At 37.2% G+C, this 15,118-nt stretch overlaps 2 protein-coding genes across 10 annotated transcripts in view; both read left to right on the top strand.

Moving 5' to 3' along the window:
- The window catches only part of FSD1L (fibronectin type III and SPRY domain containing 1 like), a 70,011-nt gene extending 68,109 nt beyond the window's left edge, over positions 1 to 1,902 (top strand). For all 6 annotated transcript variants that reach the window (XM_082471208.1, XM_082471205.1, XM_082471207.1 and 3 more), the window contains one exon: positions 15 to 1,902. In XM_082471208.1, the coding sequence (XP_082327334.1) occupies positions 15 to 137 (123 nt within the window). In that variant the 3' untranslated portion in view covers positions 138 to 1,902. The remainder of the gene's footprint in view (positions 1 to 14) is intronic.
- Positions 1,903 to 12,082: 10,180 nt separating this feature from the next.
- FKTN (fukutin) overlaps positions 12,083 to 15,118 on the top strand; it is a 123,670-nt gene continuing 120,634 nt past the window's right edge. The window contains exons 1-2 of one of the 4 annotated variants that reach the window (XM_082471211.1): positions 12,111 to 12,126; positions 14,309 to 14,590. The gene's annotated coding sequence lies outside the window, so the exon portion shown is untranslated. Of the gene's footprint in view, positions 12,127 to 13,193; positions 14,591 to 15,118 lie in introns of those variants that run through there. The other 3 variants (XM_082471209.1, XM_082471214.1, XM_082471210.1) reach the window with 3 other exon arrangements.

Raw genomic sequence — 15,118 nt, 5'->3', positions numbered from 1 at the left:
TTGTCCTTTCTTAGGTTTGGTGCGGTGGACTTTCTTTGAATACTGGGATGCAGGTTCCAAGTGCTGTGAGAACACTTCAGAAAAGTGAAAATGGAATGACTGGTTCGGCTAGCAGCCTAAACAATATTACTCAGTAATGCCTGTTCAGAATATGTTTACCTTCCCTCACCCCTTTTTGATTGGGTGGCCTTTTCTGTGCAGTTACTAATCACAGAAATTTATGAGTGGTGGAAATCAGGTTTGCTACATTCTGCTTTAAGGTGTGGAATCTGTTAGCATCAAGCATCTAGTACGAAGCATTCACAGGAACCTGCTGAGCAATATCAGGGAAGCAGGCAGACATCAAGCAAGAAACTGACGTTTTGAAGAGTAAATGGGAAAAAAAGGCAGTGTTTAAGTAGTTATGTAGAAACTCATTTTTGTGTTTCTTGGATTACTTTGGTTCTTCTAATATGTTTAGTTACATATGGTAGCCCTAGGACCTGAGGGAAAAACATTTAAATCTTGTCTTCTTTCCTCTGTACTTTCTCTTTTTTAATGTCATCACTACCTGTTATTTAGTTCTTACACTGAAACTTGAAAACTGTACAGTCCTCCATGGTTTTCTAAAAATGGAAATAATTGGGGGTGCTAGAAAGGTTTTCTTACAACAGTTTATTTTTCCCCTTTTATAAACAAGCTGAGGTTTGCTAAATTATCCTCTTTTGTTTATTGACTGGATTGAATATCATTTTCTCTTTTCCAAATATTGTGATATTTCTCTTATGGTTATAACTCAAAAAAGAGAGTGGATAGGAAGAGTTTCTAGACAAAATAGCTTAAAATCACCCAAATTTCAGTTTTTTACCTGCTGCAAAGGGATATTCTTTATATGTTACCCTGTTTAATTAGACTTTTCTTTCCATCGTTTTGGATGATGGGTAAGATTTTTTAAAGCTTTATATTTTCTGATTTTTTGTCTAGTTTAATACTACCTTTAATAGTTACCTTTGGTAAATTCCCACTTGAATTTGGTAATAACTGATTTTTAACATTTCTAGGAAGATGAAAGTTTATTAAAGCTATATAGTAAGTAGAGAAAGCTACCTATTCAAGTTTTATCTACGAGGAATAGGTTATAGAGGGAGGTGCCTAGAACTATTCTTTACTGAAGTCACTTAAATCTGCTTTTTAATAAGATGGAATGGTTTAAACAACTGTTTTGAAAAACTGCAAATCTCTGACTTATTTGGCACATGAGTTTTTCAGATATAACTATTCAGAGGTGGTTTTTCTCTCAGTCTTTTTGCTACATTCATTTGCTTTCTAAAGGGTTGTAATTCTTTCAAAAATCAACATAGAGTAATCTTACCAAACTTAGGGAAAATGTGTTAAACAAAGAGTAACACCCATGGTTATTGAGCAGAGTATTTATATTTTTAAAGTTGATTAAAATTTGTAACAAGTCCTTTGAGCCAAACTGAAAGTTGTAATTACAGTATTTAAGAATCCCTTGAGCATTTTAAAGAGGTCTGGATTTGTATATTCCTTAATTTTTGAAACTTTTACTTTCTCATGTTGACTTTCTTTCGTTCACATTTTAAGTATATTGTGTTATGACAACCTCCCTAGAAGTGACCGTGGCTGCTTATTACATTTGAATTGCTTTCTACAGAAAGCCCTGTGGAATAGGAACAGCTCGATCTCAAAGTTTACTGATAGGATGTTTTGTTCATTGTAAAACAAATCTAAATGAGGAATTTCATTTGAACTGGGTATTATTTTTTCAGAGGACATTCATATCGATACCATTGTCTGATGACATATTTTAAAGACTATAATGAAGTTTAGAGAATGACATTGTCAATAGATATTCTTTTGATTCTCCAAATAAATATAATTTTGGTTTTTGTTTCTGCTAGAGATTTTGAAAGAAATTTTTGGATGTCCCTACAGCAGGGTCATTCCAGGACCTAGGGAAACAGGAAGTTATAATTCTTTTTCATAGAGTTAAACCTGAAAGCAGTAAGTTAATGGTGGAGCTTTATGTGAACTGCTTTTTGTGAACAGTTACGTATATTTTAACAAAATGACACAGAAAAAGGCAGAAGTTCTTGTATTAAAAACTTTTACTGTTACGTCTATATTATTGTATCCTCTCTTTAATTTTAAGTGCCTTCTTCCTCTAACCATGCAGTGTCAACTGATATTTAAACCAGAGACCATTATGTTATACTGGTAAGGGGTTTCTATTGCAGGGGCATGAGGAAAAGGAAATATTAATCAGGGGCTGGAGGAGTGCATATTATTCTTCCTGTGCTCATGCCATCATTTGAAACCCTTCATATAAAATTTTCTAATATTCATTTGGAAAATTCATTTGAAGTAATACTATTATACTTCAGAATAAGAATCTGAGGTTTTCCTCTTACTGTGCTTCTTCTTAAAAGTCTCTAAAAAAAAAGAACAAAATGTGTGGGGTTTTAGCTTAATTGATTTACGTTTATTTGTGTTAAGTTAAACTGGAGGAAGTTTGCCACCCTTATTTTCAAACTAGAAAATAATCTAACTGTAGTGCCTATTTACATAGTCTCAAATTAAGGTAACTATTAACTTGACACAAAGTATATAACATTCTCTTTGACATTTGAATTAAAAAATATTGAGATTTTTTGTGCTCAATTGAAGACATTATGGAAAGTTGGTATACCTTTTCAAATATTCTTTATTGTTTTTTTTTACTCTTCGTTTTGACGGGTCAAACATGATTGCTTTCTGTAAAAGAAATGCATGAGAGGTTGACGGTAATGTATGTTATCACAGGTGTAAAAAAAATTATGTTTTATAAAAACGTACATTTAGTATTGCCTTTCTCTTTTAGCAGTTGAATCCCAAAGCAGTTTTAGTAAACTGGATAAAGAAATGAAGGAATTGCCCTAAGCACTTTAGAAAAAGAATTCTTTTACAATTCATTTTGACTCTTTGGACTGACTGTGTCACATACATCTTTAACTTTTTGTAAATATGTATATACCAAGCATTTACTAACTGAATGCACATACAAATTTAATATACAGTAATTCTTTGAATGTTCCAGGTGTAGGTAAACAAATTGAAAGTATTAAAGGTGTGCCTGTCTGTACATGGGTTTAACTGATGGCACCTGTACCATTTTGACAAACCATGAACTGCTGCTGTACAGCTAGACTTGACCGAATTTGTTCTGCAATCATTTTTTCCCCATGTTATCATCTAAAGAGACATACTGGCTTGGCTTTATTTGCTCATTTATGAAATTAAGGTGTGTACAGTATCATGTATAATTTGAATTTTTGAGACTAATCCCTGGTGGTATAAAGAATAAATAATTTGTAATGAAATCTTTTAATTAGGCTAAGATACTGTATTTCATGACTTACCTAGAATGATTAATTTTTCTATATATACTTTTCCCATAAAATTATTGTTACTTAGTGTCTTTTGGAAACATGGGAAAAAATTGGAAAAGGATATATATGGAAAATGATTGTTTCAGAGTATTAATTTTAAAGAGACAGTGTAGACTTCTATAAAATATGTGAATCTAGGCTAAATAAACTACAGACTATATTTAAAAATCATCATGATAATTCTTTTTAAAAAACCCCATATTTAAAAAAAAAAAACCCATATTTGTAAGGTCAGTGTTCATTCATTGGCTAATTCATACAACAAATATTTAAGTGTCTGGGATATGACAGTCATACTTTGTATTTGGATTTCCCAAATTAGTGAAGTGTGATTTTCTGTGCATATAGTAGTTTTGCTGCTTTTGAGTGCTAAGACATAGTTTGCATCTTAAAAACTATGTTTTTGCTAATAAGTCAGAAATTTTAAAAAGTAAATGTTAGAGTTTGTAAAAAAATTCTAATGAACTGCATATAAAATGGTTCATGTATATGTAGTCACATAAAATGTGTCTGGAGAAGTTTCTTCCCTGATTTTATTTTTACACTGGATATAGGGAAGTGTATGATCAGCATAAATTTACTCAACATCCAAATAACCATAAAGTTATTTGTTATTTTTAATTTACATTTCATAATGCCAGTACTAGAGCACTTATAAGAGATCATGAATGTTTCCTTAATCATTGCAGAAAGATTATCTCATATTCAGCGTAGTTTTAGTTTCGCGTGTATCTTACAGTATTCATATTATGCAAATATTTGTGATCTTGATATGTCACATATGATAGCTTTGTTACCTGGAATATTTGATTAATGTAAATACTTCAAGTGTTTTGAGTAATTTGGAGGTTAAGTGGATTATATTTGGTATATGTTTTTGTTGAAAAGATATTGTTGGGTATGCCATATAAAGGTTAGTATTGGCTTATAAATATTGAATAGATATCAGAGATTGTCATAGTACTTTTCTCCTCAGACTACTCACTTATTAAATTAAGACAGTATTTGTTATTTCTGGGTCAATATAAGGTACTGACTTTTGATTCGTAATCATTTGAGCTATGTTAAATTGATATATTTTCTTAATGGTACCCGTTCAATGTAAGTTGGTCCTTGGGAAGAGACATATAGAGGATTTCACAGTATGTAGGACAGCAGGTAGGTGAATGTGTTTGCTTTGGCTTGGAGCTTCTTAAGTTTGGGCCAGTTTTAAAATAAGTCAAATTGTAAGTGATTGGTAAAAGGCATTTTTATTAGTATTGGAACTTTTTGGAGAGCCTAAGTGTTATGAAAATGCTTTTTTTTTTTTTTTTAAACATTTCCAGTATCTCTAAGGTACCAAAGCATTGAGTCTAATTTACCTTTTAAGGGAGACTCTTTAAAATCAAATTTATAACTAATTCATACTGTAAGATAATAGTAGCTAAAGTTAGAGTAATTTATATTAAAAACCACTAGTCTTTAAATTTTCTGGATGTAACAAAAAATATTTTGGCTTAATTTCTTTTAAAGTATTTAAAATTAATCACCTTAGCTCTACCATATACTAGATCTGTTATCTCTACATAAATCATTTATCATCTTTGGGCTTCCATTGCCTTACTTAAAATATTGTAACTTGTTCAGCCTACCTCACAGGGCTGTTGTGAGGAATAAAATGAAATGGAGTGTGTGAAATTGCTTCAACAACAGTAAAATGCTATGTAAATGTAAGGTATTACTTTCAGTTAATAATGGACTTAAGTGTTTGGATACCTCTAGATGCCATTTACCTTGACAAAGCATGTGTTTAAAGTGGTATCACCAGGACATGAAACATGATTTTTTTTTAAAAGAAGAAAGCCTAATTAAAATATCCTTTAACATTTTTAGTTTATGCATGACTTGTGGCCTTTTTGTATTTTCTCATCAAGCCTGTTACTCTATTAAGACTTACAGAACTGTAAAATTTTTCCCACAGCATTAAAGTGTGTCAGAGTAGAATAGTAGCATAAATAAATGATTTAAGCTATGTTTCCATCCAGGCATTTGCACTTTCAATTTATGACTGCTGAGTGCCACATGCAAAGACTGAATTTGGCCTAAATAATTCTTTCCAAAACAACAGTTTTGGAATGGTTCAGCAGTTTGCTGTCGTCAGATAAATGATAGAAGGTGTATGTGCCCACTTAAAACATTTGACAACGTTTTTTACATTGTCATTTTTTTAAAACATGATGAGGCATTTCAAAACTCTGTCAAACTGGATATCATTTAGTATCTCTCCTAACATACTTGTTTTGCTTTAAATTGGATTAAATGGTTTACAGGTTGTCTTGATCCACAGATTGTTTGGTGTTTCTATCATCTGGACATGGTTTTGCTATGCAGTTCTGATAATAAAAATTCTAATTCCTCAGGTTTAACCTTTAAGTTAAGGATGAAGAACATTAATGGACTACTTATAATGTACACAGTGCTGCAAACTAGTGTTTTATAATAAGCATTTTGCCTCATTTTCCTTGGAAACAAGACAAAGCTTTTAAAATGTTTTTTTAAACTTTAAAATAGAGTATTAAAAGTGGAGTAACTTGTATGTTGAAATGATTGTATGTTGTGTATAGAATGACCAAGTTAAGTTCTTTAAAAAGCACCTGGAATATCTCATCTAAAAATTAAACTTTTTTTCCTGCTATCTTTTGCTTCAGTGCTTGCATTTTTATCCACTCTCATTAGATATCTACAATGTGCTGTTGAGCATGAGAAGATAAAAGTGTCATAGTACTTTTGCCCCCAAAGATTTTTATTTTAGAGCAGTGCTGTTCAACACAATTGTATGCAATGATGGAAGGTTCTGTATCTGAGCTGTCCAACACAGTAGCCACTAGCCATAGGCAGCTGTTGAGCACTTTCTATGTATGTGGCTAGTTCAGCTAAGGAACTAAAATTTTTATTGTAATTTAAGTGTAAAGAGCCACATCTTGCTAATAGCTGCTGTTTGGTACAGTGCAGCTATAGATGGAAGATGAAACATGCTGTAAGTATCTATAACATAAACCAGGAACTTAGTTTCTGTCTTCGGAGCTTGTCACATCTTGCATTACATTTTGGTAGATGGTAGCTAGGAGAGAACCAGAACCTAAGATTTTTTAAAGTTTATATTCTAACTTGAAACCAGTTTAGGAGAAAAAAGAAAACCAATCTACGACCAGGCGAGACTGGATCTCCTGTAACTAAGATCATTTTCACCAAGAGAAGAATGAAGAGATACTGGATAGTCTTGAGTCACAGGGAGAAGAATGTGACAAAAAGATATTGAGAAACCAGTACCCTCATATAGAAGATGGAGTGTGTGAATGGGTGCAACATTTCTGGAGAACAATTAAGTAATATCAAGGTATTAAATATACATACCTTTGAAAAGTTGAATTCCATTTCTAGGTATTTCTCTTACATATATACTCAGAAATAAGTACTTATTGCAGCATTTTGATAGCAAAATACAAATAACCTAATTGTTAACTGAACAGTGGGCTTACCAGGATTCCGAAGGCTCCCCTTTTCTAAGTTGCTACACAAGTTATTATACACTTGTCTAGATATATTCTGCATGCCTCCCTCCCAAACTGTTACGTAGACCATTATGGGAATTGGCTTCCTCAATTAGAGAACATTTTCCTTGGTATACCAGTCCTACTGTGCCTCACTGGGTCTCTGGGATGAGAGCTCAGGAAATTTTGTGCCTTCTACTTTTCTGTCCGAGTATTTCCCTTACTACACCTCATTTTACATTTATACTCCATGGTACTAGTAGTATGTTTCTGCCCATTTTGCACAAGGTCATGGGATTAGATTGTGATGCTTCCAGGTAACCCTACACAGCTGATTCAGAATATGCTATTAATGGGTTTTCATGATACTATGAAATGGAAAAAGCAAGTCCAACAGTATATATAGCATGGTACCATGGGGGTGTGTGTGTATACTTAGACTTGGGCAAGAGGGGTTCCCTGCCATGATCCTCACTCTCTGGCTGTGCCTCTCCATGGAATGAAAAAGTGAAGGAGCCAAGAAATCACGCCCACTTGCAGTCTGTGTTCCTGGCTATGAACCAGATAGCTAGGACCCGATAATTCCGTGTCCCACCAGCCCAAAGCTTGCTTACACAGCACATGCAGTCCTCTTGCCCAAATCCATCCTGCACTGCACTACAGGTGTATACCCCTAGACTCAAGGGGAGGCAGTTTGGGAGGAGTGTGGATGGGGCTTGGATGTGCAGACTGGGGTGTCCACCTTCATGCTTACCAGGACCCTTGTGGCAAGCTGTAACTAGACGTTAAAAGGAAAAAGACCCAGGGACTTGTGGGGAGAACAGGCCAACCTTGTTCTCATGTTATCACTTTCCAGCACATGTCTGAGAATTCAGTTTTGAACCTAGATTTCTGTTCCTTGAGAATAAATATTTGTCAAGATAGAAGTGTGTGTATGTATGTATATATGTGTATATGATTGACTCTTACCTATTTAGACACTTAAAATATATGTCAAGTTGGGCCTCCATTTCTACTCTTGCCCCGGGCCCCGCAGTGTTAGGGTGGGCCAGGATGTGTATGTGCTTCAGCATCTGAATAATTTTTAAAAGATGGATGTTTGCTTATACTAGAGGCTGTTTTTACCAATCCTTGTACCCCTTCTCCAGCTGGACTGGCTAACCAGGTTAAAGCATACTGACTAGGAGTCATGGTGAGTTGAAGGCTCACAGCTGGGCTCCCCTTGTATACTGGAGGAGTACCGCTCCCACCAGTTGCATGGTATGTGTACCTCTAGTTAGCTGTTTGTTCCCAAACTTGTTAGGCCAGTGGCATTGTTGTAATTATATAATTTAAATATTACATAAACCAATGAAATTCAAGTGGAGGGAACTTTAGCGATGAAGAACAAGTGGCTGACAAGTTACTTGTGTCCAAGATAATTGTAAATTACAGAGGATTGCAAAAAAGAAAAATACAAATCTAGGACTCTGAGTTGAGATTCCTTCACTTGTATCTGTAAGTTCCTGGTCCACTTTAAAGAAACATACCAGAAACTACAGGTGATCTATTATGTCTGTGGCTTATGTAAGAAAAACTAATCAGTTGATCCACACTTAAAAAGACCATAGTTCAAATCAAAAGATTGGCCAATGTTGGGAATTCCCTGGCGGTCCAGTGGTGAGGGCTCTGTGCTTCCACTGCAGGGGGCACAGGTTCGATCCCTGGTCAGGGAACTAAGATCTCGCATGCCACGCAGCACAGACAAAAGAAAAAAATAAGAAAAAAAAAATGGCTAATGTAATCCTCTGCTATTACTGCATTTTTTTAAAGCTTTACATGGAACAAGATTTGTTGTGCCCTTTACATTTATGAACCTGATAATTTTTCCCTTGTTAATTTATCATGACAATTTTCAAACATACAGAAGAGTAGAGAGGCTATTTATAATGAACACCTTTATGCTCATCACCTAGATTTATCAGTTGTTAACATTTTGCCATGTTTGTGTCATTTTTCTTAAGTTTTAAAAAGTTTCACTCATAAGTAGTACTGTAATATGCATCAATGATGACTTTTAAACACAGCCACATTCCATTAACATTTCTGGCGAAATTAATATTGTCTAATGGCCCAGCCCATATTAAAATTTCAGTTGTCTCAAAAATGTCTTTTTATGGTTGCTTTATTCAAGTCAGGATCCAGACAAGGTCCATGCATTGCATTTGGTTATTATGTCTCTTAAGTCTCTGATTTTGTATTTAGTTCCCTCCCCCACCTTTTAAATGCCATTGATAAAGAAACTGGGGCATTTGTCTTGTAGAATGTCCCACATTCTGATCGATTCTCTATAGCCTTTGTTAAATCTAGAGTCATGGTTAAATGCAGGTTCAATTTTAAGGCAAGAATCCTTCACAGGTGGTGCTGTGTAATTTCTGTTGCATCACATCCGAAAGTGCATAATCGCAGGTTGTCCCACTTAAAAAGATTGATCAGTGGGTTCAGGTGGTGCCAGCCTAATCCGTCTATTGAAAAGTTCCCCATCAACGTTTCAACTTAATTTTAGCCTCTACTGATGAGGGCTGTCCTTCATACTTCATTAGGAGTAGCAATGATTGTTCTATCGTTCATTCTTCATTTATTAGCTGGAATTCTCATTAGCATTTTGGTTACACTGAAATCCTGTTCCAATAAGAAAGGCCGGATAAATGCTTGATATTTTTATCAAGTTTCAGGATAGTGAGGTGGTGCCCTGGCAATCTTCAATCATGACTAATGAGTTTCATTTTTAAGGAATCATGAAGTCAAGAATTTTCATGTATTTGATGTGTTTTAATCAATAGCAATTATTCATTTTGATGTTCAAAATTTACCATCTTTGGTCCCTCAGGTTAGCACCTGTGTCCAATGATCCTGTTAGTCTTTGGTAACTTCCTTCCTCTGGGTGCTACCTACTTTTTTTCTTTTCCTTCTTCTATGTCTTTTTTTTTTTTTAACATCTTTATTGGAGAATAATTGCTTTACAATGGTGTGTTAGCTTCTGCTTTATAACAAAGTGAATCAGCTATACATATACATATATCCCCATATCTCCTCCCTCTTGCATCTCCCTCCCACCCTCCCTATCCCACCCCTCTAGGTGGTCACAAAGCACCGAGCTGATCTCCCTGTGCTATGCGGCTGCTTCCCACTAGCTATCTATTTTACATTTGGTAGTATATAGTCTGTGCCACTCTCTACCTACTTTTTAAATTAACCTACCAACTACCAGTTCTAAGCAATAAGAGGACTCTACATAAAACTGAGTTCCCTAAAACTGAGTTCCTCTGCTGAGTTTATGATTAACCTCTCTATCCCAAACCTTACTTCCTTTCTTGTTCCACACCTCAGGATTGAGGAGTATCAAAGAAAAAGGGGTATTGTAACCAAGCAGGACCCTATGGGGCCTTCCTGGGACAGACACTCCCCCCCACCCCCATGTCCTCCACCTGCCTCTTGATTGTAGAAAAGCTTTAGTCTCCCAGGCCTCCCCTGATTCTCAGAAGGCTGGCTCAAGAGTGAATGATTAGGAAGTAGGAAGATGTAGAAACAAAGAATAGCTGTTGAACTGGGAAACTGGCAACAATTTAGACTATAAACCAGCCACATAGAATCATCAAACTCCCCGTTTCCCTGAAAGAGATAAATGAAGGTCTGACACACAGTCCTAAGTTATTTTAACAGGAAGCAGACCCCCACCAGATGAAAACTGCTGACCACAAGCACATAGACAACATACTGGTCGAAACCAGAAGATTGGTGATGCTGGAAACTTCACCTTGATGCCAGCCAATCCAAGAACTGTGCACAAGCTGATCACGCGCACTGCCCCCTCCCTCACACTGCCTTTAAAACCTCTGTCTCCTAACTAGCAGCTTGGAGATGGTCTTAGGACATCAGTCCACCATCGTCCCATGTTGCTGGACTCCTGAATAAAGCAACTTTTCCTTTTCCACTAACACTTGTCTCTGGAGTACTGGCCTGGTCTGGTTACTCAGCATAAACTTGTATGTACACAGAAAACTTCTGGAAGGAAAAACAAGAAACTGATAAGGATCATAACTCTTGGGAAATGAGAAGGAAAAGGACTTTTCATTTTATACTTTTCCAAAAAACAGTTTAGATTCCATGTGCTTTATTGAGCATACATAATGGTACGTGGCATTGTGCTAGAGGGCACAAAAATGTATATATCATGCATCAAGTTGGAAACCAAGTTAGCCCACTAAAAATAATTCAGGGTGTAAGAAAATGTATATACAACATTATGTACTACAACAATAAATGTATGTTATGTATACCAGCATTCTCTACTATTATGATAAAATGATTTCAAAATGCAAAAAAAAAAAAAAAAGTTTAGAAAACAACTCAAATATATGAGGGGAGTATTTTCAGTTTTCACCATGGGCTGATAATAGTAATTTTTGTAGAAAGAACTTCAAATTACAGTAATTTGTTTAGTGCTTTATAGTTTTCAAGATTATGTCAAAATTGATTCGTTTGAGATCCTTAACAATAATTCTTTGGATTACACAGTTAAACAACCAGGTCCGGAATTGAATGTGTGTATATTTCCAGTACTTAACAGGAGTATAACAGTCCGCGGGAGCTTGCACGTCCCACAGACACCTCAACCTCAAGAGCAATATTAACTCGGCTACTGTTTCCCAATCTATCTCCCATCTCACCCGATGGTACCCAAACCAGAGTTCAGGGAGTTATTCCGAATCCCTCTGCAAAGCACACTCAAAAATTATTCGTTGTTTATCTGAAATTCATATTTAACTGGCATCCTATATTTTATCTGGCAAACTGACACACTTTGGGAAACACAGCTCAGCTGGTGCCTCTCCAATTCTAGGAGCAATTCCTAAAATCTCAGATCGCCTCAGTGCCCTGCTGTAGTTGTTACCTAGGCAACAGATAAAAAGAGCTTTGCCTACGTGTCTAAATCCCAAAACCCAGGAAATCGCCGGGCTCCGTAAACTTCGGTGAGGAAGCAGCGTGGGCAGTAGACCAGGCGGAGGCCGGGGCCAACGGCTGCGACACCAACCCAACCGGTACGTAAAGGCTCCGCGCTTGACGGCCCCTTTTGCAGCGGTTGCTGTGAGTGCCGTAAAGCGGCGTTGCCGCTGGTGTTGGAGGAGGTAAGGTGTGAGAGGCGCGGCTTGGCCTCCGGGGATGGGTGGGCGCCTCAGGCTGGTGTCGCCGGTGGCTCGGGTACCGTCACTGGGCATTCCCCCAGCCTAATGGGCACTTGCCTCGGCCCAGGCGGGCCATAGGTCGAGCGCGCTCCGGGCGGGGGATACTCAGGTAGTCCACGAGCACCTCGGGGTGGATGTGCGCTTCGGCGTCCCTCCCACGCTCTTGGGCTTGTCAGCAAGTAAAATCCTCATCCCGGGACAGGTCCGGTTTTGGAGGCCGATCGAGACCCTTGTAGGACCCGGCTGGGGTAGTGACGTTTGAGTAGGGTCCTGAGAGCTGTCTTGGGATTTGCAAGAGGATCTCGGGGGCAGGGGTCGGCGGGAGGGAGGAGAGCATTGCAGGCTGTGGGGCCCGTGTGTGCAAAGGTGCAGAAGCATGAAAGGGACTACCACGTTTGGGCAGCACTGCGTGTTAGGGTAATGGCTGGAGGAATGGGTGCGGAGACGGGAGGGCCAGAAATGTGGTGGGAGCTACCGTTGGGTCTCAACTGGAACGAACCTTGATGCCCCATGAGAGAGTGTGGAGTGCTTCCTTGGGCAGTGGGGGAGCTACAGCAGCTTTCCAGAGAGAGGGTAATTTAATTAACCATCCCTTTCTTTTATGCTTTCCCCCTGGGTTCAGCTTTCAGTTCAGTTGGAGGAGTAGTTACTGAAGCGTCCCTTTTGTGTGCCTAATAGTGGGGTGGACACAGCTAGCCATGCTAAATAAAGTTTCATATGGCTTTGACGTCTGCCTTTTGCTTGCACTGTCAACTGGGGGATGTTGGGAAAGACTGATACACACACACACACACACACACACACACATATATATAGAGAGAGAAAGAGAGAGAGAGGAGAGAGAGAGATGACCGAAGCTTTGGATAGGAATCTGGGGAACTGAGTTCAGATTTCATCACCATCACCAATTTCTCAAGTAACATGAGAGAAGTCGCTTCTCTCTGGGCCTCAGTTTTCTCAGATGTAAACAGAGGACCTAGATAACAACAGGTTCTTTCTACTTTTGAAGATAGCAGGTTTCCAAAGAATAAACATCAGCCTATGAACAAATATGAAAGTGAGTGACGGAGCAGTGCATTAGGAATTGGGAAAAGTAGAAAAGGCTGGGATTGAGCTGTACTTTGAGGATGGGTAGGGTTTGAGTCATCAGGAGCTATCTCTGCTGAGCACCGTAGATAAAGATACAGAAGACAGGAATAGGCATTTGAGAGTATATTTGCGGAGGTAGGCTTTGAGAGGATGGAGGATTTGAGAAGTATGGCACTAGAGGTCGAAGGAACCCCAAGTGGAAAGAAAATGCAGTACGTTCTGAAAAGGAAGAAAAAAGGAATGACAGAAATGTCAACAATATACAGTACTTGATTTCTTGGATCTAGGCGATTGTTATTTTGAACGTGTGTTTCTCAAAAGTGAGTTTAAGTGCTGTTGATAAAAATGAGGATTCTATCAGAATTTTAGCATGTGATAATGTATTGGGAGTAAGGTGATGCAGATTGTAGCTTGGCGTTGCCAATAACTAGCCTCTTGGGCTGTCATTTATTTCTTCCAGATCCTATTCTCCTCTGTAAAATGATGTTCTTGGATTAGGTGGTCTCTCTTCTCTAAAACCTGTAAAACATGAGTCTGTGAGGATGGAGAACTATTCTCTTTGAAGGGGGCAGGGAGATAGTAGATGGAGAATAAAATTGTTAACTTTGAGGCGTAGGAAATAGAGTTGGATATATAGACAGATGGGGTTTATAGACTGAAACTTAAGTAGTAAGTTTTCTCTCAGGTGGTATTTAAAATCTTGAAAATGAGTTTTCTTTGAGGGAGAGATTGTAAAGAGTAACTATAAGGTGTGCGCATAGACAGGAGACTAGAGAAATGATTGAAGGAGACATGTAGATCTCAGAGCTATGAGCTAGGACTCCTTTTCAAAAAGGATTACATTTTGGGGGCCAGCATTTTTATTAAAATAATTTAACAGTATTTACAGTAAATATTAATATTAAGCAATCATTTTTGGGAACGCTAGCAGAAAATAATTCAAACAGATACAGTCTCCACTGTCTTTCTGATTGTCTATTCAGGAAGTAATATCATTTACATGCTTATTTATTCAACAAATACTTGTGTGTTTCAGGCACTGCTGTGTGCTAGGGATGTACAATGAAGAAGGCAGATGTTGTTCCTATCGTCCCTGGATGTAAAGGCTGTAGTGTCCAAATCAGTGCTTTTCAAATTTTAATGCAAATATGAATCACCTGAGGATCTTAAAATGTAGATTAAATGTAGGTTCTGAATCAGTAGGTTTGCAGTGTGGCCTGAAAATTCTGCATTTTGACACACGCTCCAGCATGATGCTGGTGCTGCTCGTCTGAGGGCCGTATGTTTAAGTAGCAAAGATCTAGATCCTGTCTAGCAGGTATTAAGCCACTACTACTACTAATCAGCTGTCTTTATTAATAATTTTATTGTCTTTATGAAAATAATATATGCTCATTATAAAAATTTGGGGACAATATAAGAAAAGCATAAAGAACAATGTAAAAATCATGCCAATCCCCACACCTAGAGATGACCATTATTGATGTATTGGTGAACATCCATCCAGATTTTATGTATGTACGTATATTCACACTTTATATTTTGTACTAAGTACTTGATGCTTGCTGAGCCCTATGTTTGATTCTGTTTGTTTGGTTAGCTTTATAGTTTTACTAAGATCAACACCCAGATAGCCTCAACCAAGCAGTTAAGTACTTGCATTCTTGAAGGGAAGACTTTACTCAGTTAAAAATAGCTTGGTTTAACACTATTCTGTTAGTCCAAAAATTGGAAGATAGTAAGATGATTAAAGCTTATAATGTGTGTGGGCTGTAGTATTTGTTAATTGAGCCACAGAATGAGAGAATTTTTTAAAAGTTTTTTTGAAACTTAGTATTTTTTTTTT

Source organism: Balaenoptera physalus, assembly GCF_965194825.1.
Source record: "Balaenoptera physalus genome assembly, chromosome: 7".
Lineage (NCBI taxonomy): Eukaryota > Metazoa > Chordata > Mammalia > Artiodactyla > Balaenopteridae > Balaenoptera > Balaenoptera physalus.
Note: the sequence above shows the minus strand (reverse complement) of the source record. Positions and strands in the feature narration are given on the sequence as shown.